Below are 26,218 nucleotides of genomic sequence, written 5' to 3' on the forward strand. Positions count from 1 at the left end.
TTGATAAACAAGCTAGATTATGCTTGTTTCATTACATTAAATAATCTAAAGATCACTGCATTTAACCTTTGGCAGATCTACAGGAATGGGTTATATCTTAGCAGATTACAGTTGTAGAGTGGTAAAGAAATGCGCATGTTTAATCACAGAAAAAGATCTCTAAGTCAGCTATAAGCTTAACTACATATGCCTCACTAGCAATCTTCCTATAAGGATTGAGCTATACAAGAAAGAAAAGAAGACTTTGGTTCATATTTCAGAAGCAAATCGGCAGCCAAATTATTTCCTGCCATCATCTTGACAATGTTCATCCTGATTTGATGTTCATGAAGTTTAGCTCAAAGACCAGAAACGAATAATGAATTGGTTGATATTTGATTGCCTTCTAACGGAACCTTTTTCATCTTTGCCTTATCCAGGCGTGCTCGTCGAACAGCTTCTTGAATTTGACGATCATGGTCCTTGAGCATCTGATCCATGTTACCTGATGGAACTAATAATGGACCAGAATAGTGAATTTTGTGACCTTTTGAGCCATAACCAATCTGGAAACAAACATCATTGAGAAGAATGCATTAGATACTTGAAATGAATGAGTTATACCAACCAACAGAAAACCATACTTGACCCCCAAAAAATCAACAAGGCTAGTTTTTACACAGTTTTGACAGTAAGAAACAATCGTCAGCAAAAAACAGGTTCACTGCTTACCAGAACTGGATCTTTGATGTTATTTCTTCCATCTTCTTTCTGTTGCATATTATGTTTAGGATCCTGTTGGAAGGCTTCTGATGCCTCCTTAAAGGAACCAGGAAATCTTGCAAATACTTTTGGAGCTTCTGGTTGCGAAGAACTGGTTCTCTCTCTGGGGTCTTCAGATATAAGATTACTTCTTGCAGCCACTAAGCCTGGCATCATTGACAAGTCAGCCCCTGTAGAAGATTTTTGAGCATCATCGAGGTTTTTTCCATACTTTTCCCATGAAGCTCGGTGAGCCAGTGGCCCCGAATGGGAGGCTCTCTTGTGACGATTCCCCTGTACATCTGCATTTGATTCTACTGCTTGTGATGGTCGAGGTGGATCTATAGGAAAACCTGAGGCAACTTCTTCGGGATGAGGATTAAACTTCTCACTCCGACTCTTAGAATTGGGTTGACCTTGCCTTTTCTGGAATGTCAAAGTAATATTTCTAAAGAGATGAAATCGCAAACATGTTTTCCGCTATATATTAAATTATAAGTAGAAATCTTTGATGCGTACCCTACCTAAGCCATCACCAAACATGTTAGAGCAAAAAGAGATGAAATGGCAACTATTAACCAAATCTTAAGTTACCTGCATTGACAAGACTAGTTCAGCATTGGCATCAGGTGCTGGCATGGCTCGAGACTCTCTTGTTGCTCTACTGTAATGGTCGGGTCTCTGACCTTGGGTTCCTGCTGCTCCTTGTCTGACAATAGAAAAAGTATTTTATTATCAGTTTAGCACCTATTCCAAGCACTAAAGATTTCAGGCCATTAAGACAGCAGTGGCAGAACAAGAAGATACGAGCAGCTCATCCTGTAAAAACAGATATCAAGTTTTTGCTTGCTGGAATAAAATGCAATCACAAGTTTTTTCCTTCGGAAGCATGGGATTTTCCATATTGCACAAGCATCTCGGAAATTTCTAAAATAAATAAGGTCAAGTTCTTATTGTACTTATAGAATATTCACCTTCTTGCTTCCTCATCCCTCATTTTTGCATCTAACTCCTTGCTAGGAGGATACTTGGGCAAGCTTGAAGGATCACAGGGAAGTGGATTCGTGGTAAAGAACTGAAAACCACAAGTAAAAACAAGTCGAGGAAATTGGATGCTGTATATATATAAATTTTTAAAAATTATGACAAGTAAAACAAAATGATTGAGGACAAAAAGAAGCATGTACTAACTTCACAAATTTGCGTGCACAAGACTACCATTCTAAAGAATGCTTTCCAGATTAAACTTTCTGGAGTCATAGTGACGAAAATGAAATAGTAATAAAGCGCTGTTCTTGCTCTTAAGACAGCAGGGGCTTGAACATGAGCCAGATGATGACATGAACCAATAGTTTTAGCATTCAAGGTCCATATCTAAACTCGGGCATAAATTCTTTAATGACCATGACAAAATGCTTGGCATATTGCAAGTATGCCCATAAGCATCACTATAATTTATCCTAAAGGAATGAAATGGATTAGAAAAATGTTTTGGTCCAATTGTCAAACTAATAATATGAGCAACTTGTCTTTAGGTATTAGAATGTAGCCTAGCGGCCTAGCCTCCAAAAATCGTGTTTCCTACTTTTAGCAGCAGTGAAAATTTTCTTAATAGAAAATAGAGAATCGAAAAGGAAAAGGAAAAGGAGCTAAATATAAGTGTTGATATCATGTCATCTTGCTAACAAGTCATATGGAAAAAAAAATCCTTCATTATTAATATTCACTCTGTGGTACCATCCCCTTGAAAGGAGAGGAAGACGCTTGCAGACATGCATGGATTATAGTTGCCTGAAATATAATAGAACATATTTTCTCAAAAACATACCTCACTCTTGAGAGCAGAAGCTGCAGATTCGCGATCAGCAGGATCAATGGAAAGTAAGGTTTCCATGAGCGCTAATGCCGGTGCAGGAAATTCCTTAAATGATTCAGCAACACAGCGTCTATAAGGCTGTTGAGGCTTAAAAATTGTAGCATGAGGCAACTTTGATTTTCTCCAATAGTCTTCAGAAGGTGAGCCACAAAGTTTGAAAATTTTATGCAACTGTTCCACCTATAAAGCAGAAAGACATGGACCTCACTCATTCATTTAATTCTGAAGCTCTAAAGACAACATACGACACATCCTATCACTAAAACAATTGTTATGCATCTACCATTACACTAAACTTTCTTCTTAAAACACTTAGTACTTATCAGGAAAACTCTCATTGAATAACAACAGCACACCTCAGTTCTTCCAGGCATAATAGGCTTGCCAGCGTATAACTCAGCAAGTATGCAACCTGTACTCCATAAATCCACGGCAGTACCATAGTAAGTGGCACCAAGTAGAAGCTCTGGTGGTCTATACCAAAGAGTTACAACACGGCTTGTCAGGGGCTGACTTTGATGGGGATCATAAAAACTTGCCAGACCAAAATCTGCAATCTTCAAGGTGCCATTGTTGTCAATTAGAAGATTCGAACCTTTTATGTCACGGTGTAGGACACCATGGCTGTGACAATGTTCAAGACCACGCAAAAGTTGGTGCATGTAGCACTTAACCTGTTCAATAAATAGAACATAAGAATACCCCATAGATGCCAAGTATAAATTTCTAGTTTGCAGAAAATTCTCAACTTCTTAAGAATGCAATTTAAAGGGGGAAAATCACCGGACCACAATGTATGGAAGATCTCTTATAGGAAACATCATTAGTCTAGACCACAGTTATTACTTACAAACAAGTAAATTTTGGAAGATATCAAATTGCAGGTGAGAAAAATACAAAGGGAAAAACAATCTGACACACCTGTGGCTCTGAAAACTTCAGACCCGGATGTGAAGCAAGACCAGCCAAATCATGTTCCATATATTCAAAAACAAGGTACAAGCTGCAAGATATCCTTGAGGTAACCAGACCTTCCAGCTTTATAACATTTGGATGGTCAAGTCTACGTAGCATGTGAATTTCCCTTGCCATAAACCGAACACTCTCCGGTTCAAGGTTATCGAATCTTACTTTCTTCAGAGCAACAAGTTTTTTCTGATCTAAATCCCGAGCCCTATAAACATTACTATAAGTCCCCTGGCCAATCTGCATAGAAAATATAAGTCCGCGTAACAGATGCGAATCAAGAAAACAGAATGAATTACAAAATCCTACCTAAAGTTTCATCATCAAAACAACACATCCAGAAGTCACCGATAGAAAGGGTATGTCAGTGGAGATGAATGAAATATTAAGATGCCTTCATGTTGAATAAAGGTATATCACAGGACTTAAAGGGAGCTATAATAGTACAAAGGTGAATATTGGCAAGCAACGTGAAGATTAAAAAGGAACTACTTTAACTGATTGGTTAAACAAGGAAATTATCAATCATATTTGCTGCATATGGACCAAGCATACATAATGAACAGCACCCCAAACAAAGAGATAAGTTTAAGTAAGAGCATAATTACTTTATCCAGCTTCTCAAATGAGTCAGCACGTCGTGGCACCCATCCTCTGATTGCTTCTCCTGCCACAGAAGCCAACCAAGCAGGCCACCCTGCTGCCAGCTGCTCACCTTCTGTAGCTTTCGGGAGACTACCCATCCCGGGGTGTTGAGTAACAACATACTCCTTCTTCTCCCTCTTCCGGTCCAAATTCTCACCATGCAACTGTACCGAACCATTCACTTGTTTATCAATTAACATTGTCCGCACTTCATTGTTATCAGACCGATCCTTTGCTCTATAAGCTCCCTCCCTCCTAGAAGAAGTGGCCCTTGGTGCCCTAACTTCTGAGGAGGCTTTACTCGAAGGCCTCTCTCTAGGACTCTCCTTGCTATCTTCAATTGCAGAAGGTTTGCAACATATGCAACCCATCATACACCAAATCCACCCTTCAACGAAACCTTCTTCAGTTCTTACAGTCACTAAATATCCTTCAGTTCTTCAAAAATCTTATCATTTTCGAAGCATTATCCCCCTCATCCATTCCCATCACATTCAAAAAGCTTAGAAACTCAACTAAAAACAGAAATCCCAATATTCCATCCAAATTCAAATGTTTTTTAAAAAAATTCCATTTCTGCACCAGCATTCTACCAAAGGGAAATAATCAAGAATCTGTGCTTCTAGAAATAGAAACCAATAAAGCTAGGCTTCACTAAAAACCAAATATTATATACATACTTAATACACTCAAATTTTCTTCTAACTAATGCAAACCCAAATACCACCCTAGAAAATGACACCTCTTAATACAGTCAAATTTTCTTCTAACTCTCCTTATCCAATGAAATTTTCAAAACCCACAATTTTAAACTACCTAAAAGCTAAGTTCTCACCTTTTCCAAGTACCTTTAAGAAGAAGATAAAAATCACCTTTGCAACCAAAAGAGTTTGAAACTGAGAAAACCCTAGAGAGAGTTAAGTGATCCAGGGTTTGCAAGAAAAAAATGGAGAGAGAGAGAAATGGATCTAAAGGTAGCAAGAAAAGTAAAGCTTTTTTTTTTACATATTATGAGATAGAAATGTTTTTTTTTTCTTCTTCTTCTTCTTTTTGGTCGATTGTACGGAAGGAGAAATCAATGATATTTGAGCTGGAACTGGAGATCAATAATTTATCGAGAATAACAATAATTTAACTACATCTATTTTAGTATTTATTTTCTTTCACTTTCATTTTTAATGGATTAGGGTTTGTGAACCCAGTGTAAAAAGACAACTCTTGATGTGTTTTACGACTCCACGCGCTTCAAAGAGATCCCTCTTCCGTCACCGTCAGTATGTTTTTGATAAGAAGACAACTGCAAGTCCCGTTCCTGCATAGCAAGTTCTCGACTCCTGGCCTCCCTCGACCTCTATTGAGCACACCTGCTATCAACTAACACGGATTCTCTCTACAGGAACATAATTACTTTTTCAAAACAATCTCATACACATTGACTCAACCTTTTTTATTGCCACCTCAAGAAGTATAACTTGTCTGCACTAATAATTTAAAACGCTAAACAAGACAAAAGGCTAAGGGTACGTTTCACTCGCCCTAAGTGGGAGTGGGGAAACGTTGAAACTACTTCAGACTAAGACAGCAACAAATAACAGTTGAGACAAGAAAGGTGGCTTTGGCTTTTCGTTAGTTTTATCAGCTTACTTCATAAATAACTACTGTTTGGTCTTAGGTGAGACACATTACCATCTAATTTGACTTGTACCCTTACAAATCTCAATTTTTTGGGTCCCACTTTTCCTAATCAATTTCTAATTATATCATTATTTTGTCAATAATTACTTTTTTAATCACATAATCACACTTGAAATTGACATTTGTGTATCGTTTCCCTCATCTTAACCTAATTTTAGGTGGACTTTTGGAGTTCAATTTACCAAAAAAAAAAACTAATAATAATTCGAATGAAAATATTTATTCATATATACTAAATTATCAATTGATCTAATAAGATAACAAGTCTTGTAAATAAATAATATAGATTAAATAAAAAAATTGATTAAAAAATTTATGATTATAATATATATTTTATGGAATTTAATTTAAGTTATTCAATTAATCAATCGATGGTGAAGAAATTAACAAAAATATCATATAAAAAAATTCGTTGATAGGATCACTCAGGTTGGATCCAATGCAAAGTCATGTGCTCATACAGTGATTTATTTTAAAAAATTACGCATTTAGTATCTCAACTATCAGTTTTTGTATATTTTAATACATAAACTTTCAATTTTTTAAAATCATACTTAACATTTAATTTTTTTATTTTAGTATCACTCGTTAAAAACTTAACGGATGGGTTGATAGGGCATAGCTCCAGTAGACGGACGATAAATTCGAATGGTGGACCACGAGAGAATGACGAGTCGACTAACATAGTTCAGTTTCAAGCCCATCAGATGATTAATGACAGAGATCAAAGGATGAAGAAGTCGAAAAGTTTATCGTCGATCTTGGGAGATTAAGATATTTTTGGGTGAAATGGAGGCTGTAATCACGTTTAGGGGTTGAAAATGTGTAGGCTGAAAAGTTTGGGCTTCATCGGCCGATAGATGCGACTGCCTACGATTGTAGTTGCGACAGTTGATGAATCCGTCCGTTAAGTTTTTAACGACATTGTACTAAAATGAAACAAAAACTAAACGATAGATATGATTTTAAAAAATTAAAAAACTTAAATATTAAAACTAATAGTTTAAATACTAAACAAGTAATTTACCCTAAATTAAATTCAATTCAAGTACAAACTAAACATAATCTAAATATATTATTTATATGGCCATGCATATGGAAAATTTAAGACCATGTGTTCTTCCATTGAGATTTGAGACAAATGAGCAAACACTTGGGGCCCATTTTGGAACTCAAAGGACTGCTTGAGATTGGTCCACTGTCTTGGCATCTGTATTACCATGTCTCCATTTTTTTTATAATAAAAGGGGTTTAATTATCATGACCTCGTTAAAAAATTTCCTAAACCTAATTCGAGAAAAAGAGTACACGAGGTAATAATACGAGGCAACAACAAAACACAAAGACACAAGTCCCCAAAGCCGAGCAAAACCGGCTAGCCATAACCAAAACAGCAAACCATTTAACCCATGTCCTCGTGCAACATTCAAAGAATGTCAGCAGGAGGATAACGACACAATTGAGTTTCAACATTGTTCGGTCCTGCACCTTTCGCTATTCCAAGCGCAATAGAGACCCACATAGACTCCCCACTGTTCTGCTTCTAGAATCGAGCAGATCCCAAGAAATTTCTTAAATCCCATTCTCCACACTCCCTCCCTCATGGTCTCGGATCACACCCCCACACGAAGCTAACCCAGTATGAACCTTCCTTGCTTCCTGTACGCACAAAAAAGCCATAAAAAACCCCTTTAATTTCAATGATAAATGATGGCAAGTTTATGGATCGGATCGATGATTGTTCGATTACTTACACGCACTGGCTCTTGTCAGCGCGGTCGCAGTTGCCGCACTTGTCCGACATGGTTGATTTGAGAGTGTTTGGTTGATGGTTTTTTAGAGACTAAAGGTGTTGGCTAGATTGTTATGCTTCTGCAGCATGAGCATGGATTGCATTTATAGACGAGGAGAGCAAAGGGCAATGGTGCTGTGATTGGTTTATGTAGACCTGAATACGGATCGACTTACGATTTTATACGACTTTATGTTAGAGAACGAATTTATACATCGAAGAGTGCGTGTTCCAAAGAAGAACACGCCTCTCGAGAAAAATCGGGGCCGGAGTGGGAAGGAATCGTTTGATAAAGGTGGACGGGCTTTCGGGTTTGCCTGCTATCGTCCGCTCGTGCCCATATCATTTCTCCTTTTTTTTTCCAAAAGGTAGATTATTCATATGCTTGCTTATAGTATTAATCTTTCTCTCGATTTTTATTTTATTTTTTAATGTGAAATTATCCTAAAATTTTAAAATTATTAAAATATATTAAATCATTTTGTATTTATATTTAAAATTCTAACTATATCTATTAAAAAAAGTAAATTATAATGATATATATATATGTTTTCTAAAATTATTAAAAGTAAAACATGTATAGTTCAACATGATAATTTTATTTAAATTCTCTGTAAAAAATTATATATATAAATATGGAATTAGACGGTATATAACTACAAATCCAAAGTTAATTTTGAGAACATTATCTGTTTATCACATATTAGAACCAAACCATAATAAAAATGAAAAATTATTTAGGATTTAATCATGTTAAATCATAAAAATAAATATTATATGCGAAAGCGTACATGAATTAATTGAATAAGTGTATCTAAATTAATTGATAGGTTGAAACCCTAAAATCTTTCTTCGATTGTGATCTTCCAAGAAGATAATCATCTTCGGTATAAACTCTCTGATGGGTAGGATAAAATACGAGATAATTTATTTATTGGGGATCATAACCCTTTATATGGCTGATTTAAGAATCATTAATTGTTTGTACTTATAACCAATTTTAATAGTATTTACACTTTTATTTCCATGACACTTCTGATACCTTATGACTTTATAACACAATTGATCACTTAATTTATGTCATGTATTATGATAATAATATGCATTATAAATATATACCCATAATTATGAATTTTATTCCAACATTGGATAACATTATTAAAGATAATACAAATAAATAGTAAATTATTTTTAAAAAATGATTTAAGATAAAATTAAATTTAATGTACAATTTTAATTATAAATAGGGTTGTTCATTCGTTTAAAACCGAACCAAACCGAATTAACCATAACCGGGTTTTTTTCTTTAACCGTTAATTGAACCGAACTTTTTTTTTTTCGAAAATATTAACCGGACCGAATAAATTTCGGTTAATTCGATTACTTTTCGAATTAACCGAAATTTTTTAAATTTTTTTAATTTATATAAAAATTAAATGTTTTTAATTAAAAGAAAATTTATAATTAATTTAAATAATATATAATTATAAAATAAAAATTTCAGATAAATTTTTTAATTAATTAATATTGATTTAGGTTTAAAAGTTATTGATCTTAAATTATTAATTAGGTTTTAAATGGTTTGGGCTGAGCCTATATGTTATATATATAATATATTTAATATTTTTTAATTAAAAAAACAGTTTACAATTAATTTAAATAATATATAATTATAAAATAAAAATTTTATATAAAATTTTAATTAATTAATATTGATTTAGGTTTAAAAGTTATTGGATCTTAAATTATTAATTGAGTTTTAAATGGTTTGGACTAAGCCCATATGTTATATATATTATATTTAATATTTAAAATTTAATTTCGATTAATTAACCGATTTTGAACCGAATTAACCGTTAATCGAATTCTAAAAATTTTCTTAACCGTTAATCGACCGAACTAATTCGATAACCGAACCAAATTAACCGAACTAATTCGGTTCGATTAGTTAACCGAAGTAGTTCGATTATTTGAACACCCCTAATTATAAATAAACCATTAAAGGATAGAATGAGTTGCATAAAACCCGGCCCGGATCGAAAGAGTTATTCTTATTCGGCCGAAAAGATATTATTATATTAATCTCCATTATTCATCTCCACGTGTACCTCCAAAATTAAGTACACTTGTCGGAATCTTATCCGCACATGAGTCAGGGCAAACCTTATCGAACGATTGAAAATCAAATATATAGTCAAGGTTTCAGTCAAACTCTTACACTGTCTTACACTGGGTAGCTCTGGCCTTTGATCTTCTATATCCAATTACACACTGAAACTTCCTACTGTCGTTACAATTCCTGCCACGTAAGCGAAAAACCCTTTTAAACCAAATATGGCAAAATAGTAATTCTAATAAAAAGGAGTTGATTATATATGTAATTTACTCACAAGTCTCGGCGCTAAGCCATAGAGCCAGACGAACCGATCTCTTTTGTTCTCTCCACTAAAGTCGTCTATGGAGCCGCTGCCACAGTCGTCTTCGACTCGGCGAGACTCTTTTAGCACGCGAAATCCCAAGTACTTTTAAAATATTAATTTTTATTGTAGTTTTTAAGATTAAAAGGAAATAGAATTTGAGTGTCTTTTGCGGTTTTCTTTGATGACTTTTCTTGCTCTCTCTCTCTCTCTCTCTCTCTCCCCACTTTCTCACTGCCCAAATAGGAAACGATTGGCTTCTACGACTCCGAATTCCATTTTCTTAATGGACCCCGAAGTGATCGAGATCCCCCCTCCGGTTCCTAGCTCTTTTAGGTCTAACAAGAAAAAACAGGTCGAAATTTTCTTCTTTCTTCTTTTAAAAATGGTTCTTGTCGCTTGTTTTGATCGTTTTCCTGAAAAAATTATTTTTTTGGGTGTTATGAATTAGATTAAATACAGTGAACGTTTGGTTGTCACTTTTGTTAATGTAATTTTGAATGATCGGTTTATTGTGGATTTTCGGGATTATTTAGTATTGATTCTTTTTAGGGTTTAAAGGAGTGAACTTTGAATTTCTACAACGAAAGCGTATGGTTTCACTTACTGGGGCTTGGGACTGCGTTTTCCCCATCATAACAGTTTAAAGTTACCAAATTTTGTTAGTGCTGAAGCTGTGGTCTTGGGGATAATAATAGGAGTTGTGGCAATTGTTGTGGCTGTTAGATGTCCTCGCCTTATTTTTTATGGCGCCATTGCTGGCATGGGGCCGGAATGGACAGTTTGGGAGGACGATGGGTTCTTTCTTTTACGCTATCAGTCTGTCAGGGATTTTAAATAAGCAGACTTTGACCTTGTAATAGTTCTCGGTAAAGTAGATGATGATTAACGAGCATATGTTCTCAGTTGAACTCTTGTTTATCCATGCACTCCAACCCTTTTTTGGGTACCGTTTATCAGACCCTTTGGTAGATTAACTACTAATAGTGTCAAATGGGGGCATTGAATATTCGTCTTCCTTTTGGTGTGGATTGTGGTGTTTTATAGCCATGTTATGCAATTAATAGAGAATTGCTGTTTGTTGGTGGGGTATAAAAATGGCTTCATTTCATGTTTAGTAGAAGATAGTACTAAAGCAATTAAATAGGTGCTAAAATCTGTAATTGCTCATTTCTAAAACTGAAAATGTTTGTTAATAGCTTGGTAACAGTTTAATGACATGACATGATCTGTGTTCTATTGAAGTGTGGAAGTGAGCACACCAGGCAGTCATTTTTTATTTGATCATTGCCATAGATTGGATAGAATGCTGGAAAAGAACTCTACCGAGAAACATCTTGTATATCATACTAGCTTCCTTTATAGAAATAGAGACAAGTGCATGTTTAGTGAAGCCTTTCATTCTTCATCAAGTTATGTGTTTTAACTGGTTGCTCAATCAATCTTGCTACTTTTTAGAAAAATCTTCATTATGGTTTACTAGAAAATTTCTGTTTCATGTCTTGCTAGGTTGTTATTCATGAAATAATTGATGTCGATAAGGATGAAGATTCAAGTGATATAGTGATCCTTGATGACATGGTTGATGTAAGGAACAAAGGGAAGGCAGTAAAAGGTAGCCCTGGTGTCTATAGTGCTATTCAAGCTGAGGTATATGAGAGATTGGATTTTATTGCCATAGTTACTGTTGACTATGCATAACATCAATTATAACATGGGTTTGTACCTATTATTTTGTTGTTTACTGTTTCCCTATTTCTCTACAGGATTTTGTGGCCAAACCTCCTTGTTCAATAAACAATGTTGAACCTTCTAAGAATTCTACCCAAGGATCACACAATGTATATAACCTAGATTGTGATTTGGCCTATGATGATGATTACTTTGAGAACTATTACCTTGGTGATCATATGGATGTTGACGAGTATGCCATGTTGCAAGCACATTTTGATAATTTTGATATTCCTGCTGGAGTAGAGGCATCCGTCCCTTGGTTTCCAGACTTTTCACAGAGTAAAAATAATATTTCTCATGCAAACACTCAATCAAGTCTTACCGGGAATGACCAATCTCATTCATCTTGGTTGTCAGAGTCCGCTCATATGAACAAGAAGCCAGCTTCAGTTGGTAGTTCAAGTTTCCTGACCCTACCGGATCCTTCAAGTCATTCTCCTGGAGCAGGTGTTCCTTCAACCTTTTCAGCTTCGCAAGGTTCACAAAGTAAGAAGTCAGCTACTTCACAACAGAAATTGAGTAATCAAAATCTTCCAGTTTGGAATTCATTCCAGTCTTACCAGGTCAGTAGTTCAACTAGCGGTAGTAATGGGAGCCACACTGATCCATTGATGCTCCCTCATGCAGTAAATCCAAACTTACTGGGATCACTTTAGTTCGTCTATAAAGAATCAAATTAGTACGAGTAGTTTGATGTTTCCAAATGTTCCTCCACCTATAGAGGCATTAAATCACAATATGATTGCGGAACCATCCAAGTCTTGGTGGCTGCCCCAAATGAAACCAAAATATAATCCCAGTAAGCATAATATCTATTCAAGTTTTCATGACCCTGTAGATGGTGCTTACATTACCCCTCAAGAAGTGGAACGTATAAAAAACCAGAGAAATGTAAATGAAGAAGAAATCTTCAGTAAGTTCCAACTTTTTAAACAGTTTGATACTGTTGAAGATTTTGTGGACCATCACTATGCTTCCAGTGGATCTTCAACAAAGCAGGTGAGTAGCTTTCAAAGATTTATCATGGTCTTCCCTATTTTATAGTTATGTTCTTATGTTTTCAACCAGTAAACTTTGTTTTTGTCACTTCTCTTTGTGGCAGCCACCAAAGAACTGGGCAAAGAAGATTCAGGAGGAGTGGAGAATTCTTGAGAAGGATTTACCAGGTGAGTTTTAAGTGTTTTATTCTTCTCTGAGGGAGTTTTTATTTACATAACTTGTTCTTTCTTTTGTCGCCCCTTCTAAATAAATACCATCGTTTAGTGGAATACTGCAAGATTGAATTATGACTCAAAGTGCGCATTAAGTTGATAACAGCTGAGATCTTCCACTTTACGTGTGACAATTACCCTTTTACTGATGGAATGTATAAATAATATTGTTGCTTAATTACTGTTTCAACAGATACTATTTTTGTTAGGGTGTATGAATCAAAGGATGGATCTCTTAAGGGCTGTGATTATAGGAGCAGAGGGAACTCCTTACCATGATGGTCTCTTCTTCTTTGATGTTTTATTCCCTGCTAGCTATCCTAAAGTCCCACCAGTATGTAATTGTTGTTTATAAATTTGATTGTATCATATATGATCATATTTTTGGTCTGATTAGAAGGAATTGCTTTGCAGCATGTTTACTACCACTCTGGTGGACTTCGACTCAATCCAAATTTGTATGCTTGTGGAAAAGTATGCCTTAGTCTTCTTAACACTTGGTCCGGTAATAAGAATGAGAAGTGGATACCTGGTATGTCTACCATGCTCCAAGTTCTGGTATCTATTCAGGCTCTAATCTTGAATCAGGATCCATACTTTAACGAGCCTGGTTGGGCTCGCCATAAAGGCACAAAACAAGGTGCACAATTGTCCCGACAATACAATGAGGATACATTCATTTTGTCTCTGAAAACAATGGTCTATTCAATGAGGAGGCCGCCAAAGGTTAGCTGAAGGAATTTTTTTAATGTTTTCAGTAGTGTAAACTTGCATAAAGGCATTAATGTCCACGAGATTTTAGGGACGTTTTGGAATGTATAATATAAATTACCTATTTATTTTCTTTTTGCTTAAGATAATAATAAATCCATGATTGGCTGCAGCATTTTGAGGATTTCGTTGTGGGTCATTTCCACCGTCGTGCACAGGATATTCTTGTAGCATGTAAAGCATATATGGATGGTGCTCAGGTAGGTTGCCTGGCAAAAGGCGGTGTTCAAGATGTCGATGAAGGTGACAAGAGCTGCTCAAGTAAGTTTAAGGCGTCTGTTGCAGGATGTGTAAATATGCTCGTGAAAGAATTTACGACAATCGGAGTAAAGGATTGTGAGAAATTCCTTACTGTCCCCAAAAGTCCACATAGTCTAGTTCACAAGGTTTCGGTATTGTGAGCTACTTCTTAAAACTAAAATTTTGAAACTGGATTAGGAAGGGTTTCATTTATAAATATGCATAGCCTGTTTAAATAGAGTTATTAGCAAGTAATTTAGAATTGAATTGAGCAGTGTCCCTATACTTTTCTTCATAGGATGCTCACATGGTCTCTGACGTTGTAAATTGATGCATATATAGATGGGGGTATCGGTTCTTTTCAGTATTTTCAATCTGTTACAGTTTGAGCTTAGCATATTAATTTTTGATAATATAAGAATTATATATACGTTCTAGGCGGTTGAACCGAGTTTATTTAAGCCGGGATGTTCAATGCATGCCAGTTGAAGAAAGCATATAAGGTGAACTTAATTAAAATTAAAGTTCTATAATTTATATGAAAATGATATTAAATTATAAAAATTGAAGTTTAAATTTAAAAACTACATCTTTAAAGCTATTTTGGATGGAATTAATTGAAGTGAGTTTGGGGTTTGAATCTTAGGAATTTGCTTTTCTAAAATGGCTTATATGATGGTGTAAACATTTTCCTTTTACTTCATATGTTCGGGAATGAGGGACAAAAGCAATCGATGTTGATTTTTGTAGAACGATGATGTCATATAGAGTAAATAATGGTTTCTTTTACAGACTGAAAGCATGGTCGAAATTTTCTGCCCTCCCAAAATCAAGTCAACTTCAGCATAAGTCTTCAAATCAAACCCAAGACGGGGCTAAAATTTAATTGTATGTTTGAGATATGGCAAGAGGGAAGACTGGGTAAACTTGCCTCACCGCGTGATAGGGCAGGACAGGTCCCATTTATGTTTTGTCTTTCTAGTTTACCAAAGACCAAGAATCATTACAAAGTCCACAAAAATGCATCATTTTTTCAATGATTTTTAATGACCTCAACATGTTTCAATGGTTTCATCCATCTAAAGACTAGGCACAGTAAGCACTTAACGGATATGATTCATGTAAGATCCCAAAAGTCTTTTTGGTGCCAAAGAAAAGGATGTAATTGGAAGTTTCTCATGCAATTGCATGGACCACCACCTTCAGCACATCAAGTGGGAGCTTAGAATTATATATATTTCATCCCATTTCGCAATTTGCGGTAACTTCTTCATCACAATCTTCTTGTCTGAAAAAGAAAAAATCAAGCCTTGTTTGTTATTATGGATTGTTCCATATTCTCTACTTCAACAAAGCTTTTGTTTTTCCGCGCTTCCTTGCTGTCTATCATCATGTTTTTCATGTGTCTTAATATAGTCCATGGCACTGCGACTGAGTTCGGTTATGGCAGTCACTGTGGTTCGGTTGTTCCTGACTCGGAAGCAATTGATGAGGAGTTTCATACCTTACCGTTTCCTGGACGCCAAAACGGTTACTACAGCGGCGGCGATAATGTCCTGAATCGTAGCTCTGATCGGTATTATTATCCACCGGTGTCGAAAGTACTCGTTTTCGAGACTCACCATGTTTATACGACTCGTGTCAAGGATGTCTTCAAGGTGGAAGGAAACCTGATCTTCCAAAGCTCGTACTACTACGAACAGAGTTTCTCCAATCATGGGAGATACCCCTATTCGTATTCGAGTGATTCGAGTGCTCGTGGAACTCTGGACTTCGATTTCCATGGCTTCTGGTCTAGAACGACCGGGAAGCTTTGCATGGTGGGATTGGGTTATATTTACTCCAAGGAAGGTGAAGTGCTTCATCTTAGAGCTGTTCTCAAGTTGAACAACGTTAAAAATACAAGTGATATCAATACATTAATCACTGGAACCATGGATAGCTTGTATCCTGCTGATAATCCAAATTATTTCGATCCAATATCGATGTTGATGTTTCCTCAAGGAAGCTACAGATACACCAAGGTTTCGAAAAACTTTAATCAAGGTTGTCCTGGTGGAACTGATGTCCCAGGGAAGTCATCTCTCAGCTTATCAAGGACTAGACATGTCTGTGATATGTTCTCCGTTCAAGATAATGCTTTCGAACTTGAGTATTCGAGCGGTTGTGGTTCATCAAAGAGTTGCAGTCCCCTTGGTGACGACCTTGGATATTCGCCCCGGTTGATGTATTTGAGCATGATTCAGTGCTCGGATGATGTGCTAAGCTTGAGGTTTCTGATAGAATTTCCTGATGATAATACCTATATGAGGTATTCTGGATCTTCCAATTTCAGTACTTCATTGATTGGAGAAGGATCTTGGGATTCAAAGCGGAATCGTCTTTGTATCGTTGCTTGTCGAATCGAGGATGCGTCGAGCAGCTCATTGGAGAAGTCTCATGTTGGAGACTGCAGCACAAGGTTGAGCTTAAGATTCCCTGCAATCTTGTCTATCAGAAACACAAGTACTCTTGTAGGTGAAATTTGGAGTGAGAAGGCTAGGAATGAATCCGGTTTCTTCGATCGTATCGTGTTCCGTGACACCAAAAATAACAGGGGGAGAATTCAGCTTCAAGGTTTGAAGTATGAATACATGGAAACTGACCAAGTGAAGAAGTCATGTCCAAAGAAGAGTATCAATGGGAACAGCAGTAGACAGTACCCGGATGGTTATTCTGCAGACATGGCTTTTAGTATGACAATCAAAGGTCCTAAAGGAAGAATTGGATGGGGTTCGTCGAGTCCTCTTGCGGTCGGGGATCAGCCTCATCAGATGTTTCCCTTTCTAATACCATCTTCAAGCTCAAGGCCTAAAAGTTCTGATGCTGGTGTCAGCTTGCTTAATATCAGCTATGCGATGAGAATCGACCTATCTCGTTCGGAATTGTTTCCCGGCCTAGATCCGTTTAACCAATCTTCAAATGGATATTTGGAGATCCGTATTTCTGCTGAAGGATTTTATGATCTTGATACAGGTAATCTGTGCATGGTTGGCTGCAGACATTTGGGGTTACACAACAAATCAACGGACTGTGGTATCGTCGTAGATGTCCATTTTCCTCCATTGAACTCAGACCGGAAAGGAAGCAAAATCAAGGGAATCATCAAGAGCACTCGTGAGAAAACCGATCATCTGCACTTCGAACCTTTGGAGTTTTCAGGAAGAGCTTATTATAGCAGTTGGGCAGCAGAATCGATTTGGAGAATGGATTTCGAGATGGTCATGTCTGTCATATCCAACACTCTTGCTATTGTCTTCGTAGTACTTCAAATCATTCATATGAGGAGGCACCCTGGAGTTTGTCCTTCGGTTTCACTTCTCATGCTTGTTATTCTAGCCCTCGGATACTTAATCCCTTTGGTTCTAAATCTTGAAGCGATGTTCGATCAAGACAGCGAACGATCAGTCTGGATGAGAAGCGGAATATGGCTAGAGGTGAACGAGGTGATCATTAGAGCCGTGACAATGGTGGCTTTTCTGCTGCATATCCGTCTTCTGATGCTCTCATGGACCGCTAGATGTTCCGAAGAAAAGAACAAGGCCTTGTGGATTGCTGAAAAAAGGGGGCTCTACTTATGCTTTCCGGTATACATAGCTGGAGGTTTAATCATCGGTGCCACAAGGCAGCAGCATTCGTCGTCCTACATAGAGCAGGCCATTTTGGGAGGATCTAGAGCATATGCTGGTTTGATCCTTGATGCCTTTCTTTTCCCGCAAATCGTCTTCAACATGTTCCTGAACTCGAAAGAACCGGCTCTTTCTCGATTCTTCTATATCGGATTCACACTCGTCCGCCTGGTTCCCCATGGATATGATCTCTACAGGGCAAACAACTATATTGATATGGCCGACTCATACATTTATGCAAATCCTACTGCAGATTACTACTCAACTGCTTGGGACTACATTATTCCTATGTTGGGCCTGTTCTTTGCTGCAATCATATACTTACAACAGCGCCTCGGCTGTCGTTGTTTCCTTCCGAAGCGGTTCCGGGGATCGGTCACATATGATGAACTTCCAGTGGATTCAGAGGAGCAAGCTCCATTGAAACATAGTACCTAGAGACAGCATTTGTTACTACTACTTGCCATGGAGATGTTTCGCTTTCTGTTTCCGAAATAATTCCGTAAACTGGTCTGTTGTTTAGTTTCTGATCCTAATGTAATATAAACAGTAATGTATACCGAAACTGGTATTCGTATCGATGCATGTATTCGAATATATGAAAAAATTTCAAAAAGAAAAATGGTTTTAAACTCCCATTTCTCTGAACAATTAATGACCAATACATGCAATGTTTATGCATATTAAATACATCTACACACAGAGCATGTTACATGATTCCTGAGCCAATGATCAATGCACCTCGAATGAAACATGTGGTTACAGCCAGGAAAAACCCTGCACGGTTCACCAACCATATATTCATCCAAGCAAATCGGGCAGTCTTTGGATTCCGTCGGATATTTATCGACCCCATAAACTGTCGGAGGCAATAGCTTCTCCAAGGCCCGCTTCCTCAACACTTGCCTGCAATGAATTCTCTCAGGTGAACCTTCCACCGTATCCAACGGTTGCAAATAGTGAACGATTATCGCACGGTAAGTCACGGTCCGGACTCTATGTATCCCTCTTCTTATCATACCGAAAAACAACTTCCCGAAGATCGGCCAACTGAGACATTCGCAGACGATGTAATCGAACAAGAAGACGATCGATGTAGCAATGATGCAGGCTCCAACAACGCAGGATAATAAAACAACGGCAATGCCAAGGGCCGCAAGAGAAGATATTATAAGAGGTAAATTTAATGAATGCATTTCAAGTAATCATCTTCATAAATCCTTTTTCCCCCCTTGAGAATTGCTTTTTAAAAAAACCAGTAACAAAGATTGCTGTAATAAAAAAGCAGAGTTATGAATGTAGTGAAAGGAAAACAGAAGAACATTAGTTAAATTGTTTGTACGAGATTCCAATTTTAGGAATTTGATTATGGAAATTGCTACGTTTTTTAACTGAGAAAAGTCAGAACAGGTGTTTGATAAGAACTATCTATAAATATGAACCACAAGGTTAACCTTTCTTGTTCAACTATGCCTTGCATGCAGCCCCAACAAGATACGTTTCTCTCTTTCTCCCATTGTCCTTTTCTTTATTTATTATTTTTTATCTACCATCCTTGATCATCTATCATCTTTAATCATCATATGATATCATAGGCCAAATTTGTTTTCACAATATCATAATATTTTTCAAGGCTACGGTGAGATCGCAAACTGCATCTACAGCATAAAAACGTAATTATCTTTTAAAAATAAATCATATCGTAACGTCCGCAACATCCACAAATATAATACCGTTGTCATAACCTCGATTACAATTTAATACGGTGACAGTTTTCTTTTGAGATCCATGAAATTGGGAGGTCCGTGTATTTGGAGAGTCCATAGAAAACTTTGTATTTGAATATTAGTAATCACTGAGGAAAAATAGTTCACCGAACGTTATTGTCACAGTAGGAGAAGAAGGGAGACGAGGAAACGAAGAAGAATTGGGAGTTGAAGGGCAAGGGTTAAGGATTGAAGGAGCTGAATTGGGAATTTTATCAGAAAGGCAGGTGATTCTTATCAGCTGAACCGATAGAGTTGGATCAGCCCAGATCCTGAAGCCCAATAACTACAGAAGAAAGATAGAGTTAGTTAGCAAAGGACAACCACCTGGCATCCTTAGATTCTTATTACGATTGTAACTAAATAAAACTTGTATGTTGAGGCATTTTCCTTATGAAATGAATGAATGAATTCTCTATTCCCTGAATTCCTTACTCTTCTCTGAAACCTTTCTCTCGATAACTCTCTTTTCTACTGGAACTATAACAGTTATTTTATTTTATTTGAAGAAGATGAGGTTGTCGAGAAACCAAGAACTAGAAATCTGTCATCATTTTTTATGTAAGCATGCAAAAAATTCACTTGATTTGGATTCTTATTTTCTTGATTGACAATATTCGGTGGGACACTTGGAATTTGATGAGGGTGGAGACATGTTTAGGTTCCTAGACATTTAGCATAAGTGATAAGTTCACCAAAGAACGTTCTTTATCACCATCTTGGTTTGAAGTGGCAATTGAAAGACTATGTTTCATGCTTTATTTGGCAGTTGTCTCACAGTTTAATATTTAATTGGGTGTTAAATATTGCAGCTTTGATGTGGATAATGGACCAAAAGCTGCTGAGTTTATCAAGGTTTGTTGCAATTACCGACCTTCCTGTGTTCTGGTGTTTCATTTGTGTTAGTTTTTTATAGTGGTGCTTTAGATATAGTTATTTTAATCCCTTTTCTTCTCAGATGAGGTCAGTTATGTTGGACCATCAACTTTTTCATTTTAGGATTTCTTTTCAGTCGAGCTTCATTTTTGGCTGAAACTTTACTCAAAGGTTGTATTGGGTTTGATTGTCTGCTAGATTTATGTTCACTGAAGGGAATTATTGCTTACTTTTCTTTTGTTTACTGTGTCTACTTCTGGATTCTTTGATTAAAGTTTATGTAAATCATTTTGGTCCGACTAGTGACTACCACATGTTCCACTAAATTTGGACTTTTATTTTTTTTCCTGTGATTAATTAAAGCTCTGCCTTAGATAATTTTGGTATGTTACATAACTTAAGACTTTTCCTATATTTTTTCCCTTTGTATTTTTCTAAATTTAGAGTTCTGCTTATGTGTTTTCTCTTAGGGAGCAATACAAAAATGGCCTCAATCACGACCTTTGTGTTTGATCTTGAAAGTATTTTTACAGCAGAGAGGCCTGAATGAGGTTTGAGTTTGTCTTTATTTAAAGCACTGTTATTTTTCTTCGGGAAAAAATAGTCATTCCTCTGCTTGATTTTCAATGTTTTTGAAACTATGCAGGTGTATTCTGGCGGAATAGGTTCATATGCCCTCCTTGCAATGATCATAGCCATGTTGCAGGTAAGCAAAATTCGCGTGTTAAAATTTTTCAGTATGACCAACTAGAAGATGTACATTTGCTTCTGCCTGGAACCCATGAAATCATTCCATGTGCTTTAAGAATTTTACTAGAATAACAAAATACATGCAGCGAAAATTTTCAGATTTTGATAAGGCCTTGGATTCCAGCACCCTTTTTTGCTCCTGTTTTATTTGTGTTGTCTAACCTATCTATGCCTTTTTGTGCTTCAGAATCTGCGTGAAACTCAAGCTTATCTGGAACATAACTTGGGGATGCTCTTGGTATGTGTAATGTGTGCAGAGAAACTAAACCTTTATTCTCCTCCTTTTATTCTGAGCCTTTTGTGATAAAAGAGAACAAAAAAGACAAGTTGACGGGAAACTCTTATAAATGTTTTTCTTTTCGAAATCAGGTACATTTCTTTGATTTTTATGGTCAAAAATTGAACACTGTGGATGTTGGTCTGTCTTGCAAAGATAGAGGCACTTTCTTTTTAAAGAATAGAAGAGGGTAAAATGAAAAATCTTCCTTCATACTGAATTTATTACTTTCCATCCTCAAGTACTGGCGACTAAAATGGTGTATCCTGCTTTTTGGTTTTACTCTCCTTTAGGTTTTCAAAAGAAGGACGACCATTTCTCATCTCCATTGAAGACCCACAGGGGGGCTTGATTTTGGCTACTTTTTATTCATGCTTCCTTTGACTGCCAAGCTATGCTTGTTTGTGTGTTTTTGTTTAATTTTTTTTATTAATTTATTCCTTATGACAAACAGACACCAGACGATGACATCGGGAAGAACTCATTCAACTATATCCAGTTTAACAATTTTTATCTTTCTAGTTCACTGTGTTTTAAGGTTGAAACCTTACAGCCATGTCTGTCCTCTTCCCCTTTTATCCAAATGCATAATTAATATTCCGTTTTTACGTGATAAACAAGTATTTGTCTGGTGGTATAACTTAGACGGCTTCATTTTACCTTCTATCGAAGATGAGTTGAAGTTTTGGCTCCTACTGGCATACTCGTAGTGAGAATGTTGTGTATTGTCTTGCAGATTAAGTCGGCTTTCGGTATGGCCCCTTCTACCCTTACTAATCCGAAGACCATTTTGTCTCTGGGCCCGAATAGAAGCATTCTTGGTACCATAATTAGACCGGATCCAGTTTTACTTGAGCGCAAAGGAGGACCTAGTGGGGATGTCACTTTTAATAGCTTGCTTCCTGGTGCCGGAGAGCCTTTAAAAACAATTCACGGAGAGCAGCAGGAAATTTTATGCAATTGGCAATTAGACGATGAAGAACCACTGCCTCGAGGCGATGGAAACACTGGAGATGTTAGTGCTCAATCCTCTGGGAGGAAAAGAAAGTCCTCTTCCAAAGAAAGACACCGAAAGAAGAAAGTAAAAGAAAATGGTGATCTAAGAAAGTTATGGGATGAAGAAACAATCACAAAGAAAGAGAAGATTCTAGGAAGAAAAGTTTTAGACATAAGGATAAACATAATGATTCCAATGGTTTTGGTCGTCATCCCAGTGGTTCGTTCTGGAGTCGCTAGAATAAACGTATTCTAATGCCCCCGTGCCTTTGGTTTTCTGCTTCAATCATTCGAGAATCAACCGTGGCTTTAAACGGTGGTCTATTTGTGCCAATGTTCAGGTCAATTTCTTAGTTCTATCATACAAGGTTCTGAGATAAGCTACTATTGACTACCATTTCTTCTGGGACATGGATGGGTTTATTTTCATTACAGTAGTCCCATTGTTCTTAGCATGTTGCTGAGGCCACTTTATTGTAGTAGTCAAGAATTACCAAGGTTAGGGGAACAATCTTTAACACTTTCATATTGTCAAATGTACCATCAAGTCATTAATTTTTAAAAAGGATTAATGTCACATTATTAAACCTTAATTGTTTATTTTTTGCAATGTACCATCAAGATGATGATAATGAAGGGGAATAGAGCTTCTCTGGAATCTCTCTTAGCTGCAGGCGAAGCCACAGCACCTGCGCTCTTAAAAGCAATTCGAGAGTCATGGTGCTCTGTAATCGTTTTGTCGGACGGATTTGCTTTTTCGAGTTGGTGCCTGAAAGAACTTTCCGAGATTGTTCAACAGAAAAACGACAATGGACATAAGTCTTCCCAATTTTCTATGGTGTGGATCCATCTGATTTAAGAAAACAGACCAGAGAAGTTCGAGATGCCTTTACTAAGGTGATCTGCTTTAACTCAAGTAGCTAACATCAAGGGATGGCACTTGAATAACAGGTAACCATCTTCTTCTTTCACTTGACTAATATGAAATCTTTTATTTGGTAGACCTATTAGGCCATTGGCTAATAAGGATTGTGCTATTAAACTTTTACTGGTTTCCATTAAGTTATTTCTTTCATCTCCTTTTTCTTCTTCTTTTTGTTTTGAATTTGAAGACACGAATCAGAGTTTATTCGAGAAATCGTTAAAGGGTATCAACAAAATTATGTCGAACATTCGCAAGTGCTCCCAATGACATAATTGAAGTTCAATCACGTTCGGAAAAGTTGCACTCCAAAATAGACACAAGGAATGAAGATGATTGTGTTCGCATTATATATAGGGGTTTCTGGCATGGATGGGTTAGGTAAAACAACTATTGCAATATATTTTTATACCCAAATTTCAAGTCATCTTGAAGACAAAATCTTTTTGGCTGATGTTCGTGAAGTTGTGGAGAAACAAGGACTTGTTTGTTAGCAGAAACAACTTCTTTCCCAGATTTTTCCAGAGGAAATATTCAATTTTTTTAATGTTCATGAAGGGAATGACATCATAAGTCGAACCTTATCTCATAAGAAGGTTCTTGCTGTTATTGATGACGCGGATAACAAACAGCACTTACAAGGTTTGATTGGAAAGCGTGCTTGGTTTGGAGTATGCCAATGGCCTTCCATTAACAGATCGAATGTAGCTCAATGGAGAAGCGCTATAGAAAGACTTGAAAAGGAATCCAAACAAGAAATTCATGGCAGACGTCAGATAAGTTTTGATGGGTTAGAAGAAATAGAGAATGATATATTTTTAGATATTGCATGCTTCTTCATGGCAGACTTACTACGTTCTATCTGAAAACACTGCAAGTCTGTGTAAATAGATAGAACCGTAACCCTTATCCACGCATAAAATTTGTTTCTTATTACTTGTTGATTACTCTGATATTCAGGCTACTGAAGCTGTTCAAGGTATTGCATTGGATCATATGGGGTACAAATTCATGCATCTATGATCTATATCTGTATGTGTAGTTGATTACTCTGAATATTGTGAAACTCATTCATCTTTTGCCCTTGGTTATCAGAGAACAAAATAGGACCAAGATTACATTTCAACTCTCCGTTTTTATATTGTTTTCTTCAACAGCCTCTGCATAAGTTAAAACTGGTCGACCTCGAAGGCCCTGAAAACATATTGAATACACCGGACTTTAGTATGGCCCCGAACCTTGAAAGTTTGATTTGGAAGATACTGGAATATCGAAGTTTCATCCGACAATCAAGTGTCTAAGGAGGCTTAAAGTTCTGAATTTAAGGAACTGTAAAAGTCTTAGGAGTCTCCCAAGCAGCATAGGAGGGTGTGAATTCCTCAAAGATCTTAATCTCTGTGGCTGCTCTAAACTTCAAAACTTGCCAGAGAATTTGCAGCTAATAAAATCTTTGGAGAGGCTTGGCTCGAGTAAAACTGCCATAAATCTTTCATATGAAAAATGAAGGGTGGTGGGGTGGTTGTCTTTTCGAGGATGCAAGGGACCACCATCTAGAGGGCGGTCATATTGGCCTTTTATATCAAGGGCAACAGAAAGAGTTAGCCCGAACTCTATGACTCTGAGGCTACCTGCTAAGCTTATCGGGTTTGAGTACTTTAAAAGAACTGAATTTAAATGACTGCAACCTTAATTATGGGTCTATTCCTAATGACATTTGCAGCTTGTCCTCATTAAAATGTCTAGACTTTCGGATAATAATTTCATCACCTTGCCTACAGCCCTTAGTCGGCTTTCCGAGCTTACTTGTTCAGTACTAACTGCGAAAAGCTTAACATCATTGCCTGTGCTTCCAGCAGGCATAAAACTATGGATAGTTATGGCTGTGCTTCATTGTATGTAGTTGCAGATTCAACAACAGATTGCGATTCAAGGGTTGATGGATCTATCTGTGCTGTTAACTGTTTCAAGTTGGCTGAGGGTAACAAAGCAGTGACAATGCCGAAAAGACATATTAGGGTTGCTACTCTTTTATATGTCATGTTATTTTCATCTGCAGCTCCCAAGGAGTTATGGTGAAGAAATGTGGGGTCCGAATATTGTATGATAAAAAATCGGAAGAGATGAAGCGTAACATAAACGAGCAGAGTGAACCAACTTATAGTGACTCTTAGCATTGACATCCGACGAAAGTTTACTTATAAATTAACAGATTTAATAGATTCAGTTTTAGTAAGTCATATGGATCTGTTAGAGATTATGTTAAGAGATCATAATTTTTCGGGGATGTCGAGGTCATTACATCCAGAGAGTTCTCTCGAGTCTTTATCTTTGAAAGAAAGTTCGTGTGGAGAAGATTCAGAGAATGTTTAATCTTCCAGAACATCAAGGCACGTGCGTTGAACATGAAGTCTGTGTTCATTATGTTGAAGCCGCTTCATATCCTGCAACTCTTTTCTCATCTCTTATATTTATTATTGTTATCATCACGCTGTAGTGTTGAATTTTCTACATTACATATTGAATCTCAAACTAATAACAATATGTACTCCATGGCTCAAACTTCTCATGCATCTTAATTTATTATTGGACTCGGGAATGACGTATAATTTCACGTTAAGGTAATGAACTTTAATTTAAAGTTTGAGGAAGGGACAAATTTATAAAATTTTAGACGTTAAAAATAACTTTTTAATAAAAGATACATGAAATTTTAAATTTTTAGATAAAAACCGTTCTATCCGTCGATTCATCCCTCATTGGACAGGACAATTCCCTATCATTTCACCGTATGCATGCATGCATGTAAATTCCCCCAGATTATCTCACCGTGTATATGTATAAGGGGCGGATGCACAAACCTTAGTAGATGTTAAGT

General features: G+C 36.7%; 3 protein-coding genes, 1 long non-coding RNA gene and 1 pseudogene across 4 annotated transcripts; 3 read left to right on the plus strand and 2 right to left on the minus strand.

The window, feature by feature from the left end:
• On the minus strand, positions 1-23,766 carry LOC120114153 (probable serine/threonine-protein kinase At1g54610). Its single transcript, XM_039135146.1, has 10 exons — positions 23,756-23,766; positions 21,311-21,314; positions 4,192-4,907; positions 3,539-3,823; positions 2,974-3,291; positions 2,570-2,797; positions 1,716-1,816; positions 1,336-1,450; positions 712-1,167; positions 1-545 (listed from the first exon to the last, which is right to left on the minus strand). Exons 3-10 carry the CDS (start codon positions 4,600-4,602, stop codon positions 339-341), a joined length of 2,121 nt encoding a protein of 706 aa, XP_038991077.1. The 5' UTR covers positions 4,603-4,907; positions 21,311-21,314; positions 23,756-23,766; the 3' UTR covers positions 1-338.
• Positions 10,282-14,423, plus strand: LOC120114154 (annotated as a pseudogene).
• Positions 15,411-18,194, plus strand: LOC120114090. Its single transcript, XM_039135102.1, has one exon. The coding sequence runs from the start codon at positions 15,411-15,413 to the stop codon at positions 18,192-18,194; it is 2,784 nt and encodes a 927-aa protein (XP_038991033.1).
• On the minus strand, positions 18,440-18,952 carry LOC120114169 (putative RING-H2 finger protein ATL19). Its single transcript, XM_039135162.1, has one exon. It carries the CDS (start codon positions 18,950-18,952, stop codon positions 18,440-18,442), a length of 513 nt encoding a protein of 170 aa, XP_038991093.1.
• LOC120114176 lies at positions 20,232-25,772 on the plus strand. The gene is made up of 8 exons (XR_005515364.1): positions 20,232-20,377; positions 20,869-21,104; positions 21,336-21,386; positions 21,518-21,615; positions 21,719-21,963; positions 22,162-22,919; positions 23,044-23,372; positions 23,534-25,772. It is a non-coding gene; the product is annotated as an uncharacterized LOC120114176 (long non-coding RNA).
• The last annotated feature ends 446 nt before the right edge of the window (positions 25,773-26,218 follow it).

Source organism: Hibiscus syriacus, unplaced genomic scaffold, assembly GCF_006381635.1.
Source record: "Hibiscus syriacus cultivar Baekdansim isolate YM2019G1 unplaced genomic scaffold, ASM638163v2 tig00110220_pilon, whole genome shotgun sequence".
NCBI classification, from domain to species: Eukaryota; Viridiplantae; Streptophyta; class Magnoliopsida; order Malvales; family Malvaceae; genus Hibiscus; species Hibiscus syriacus.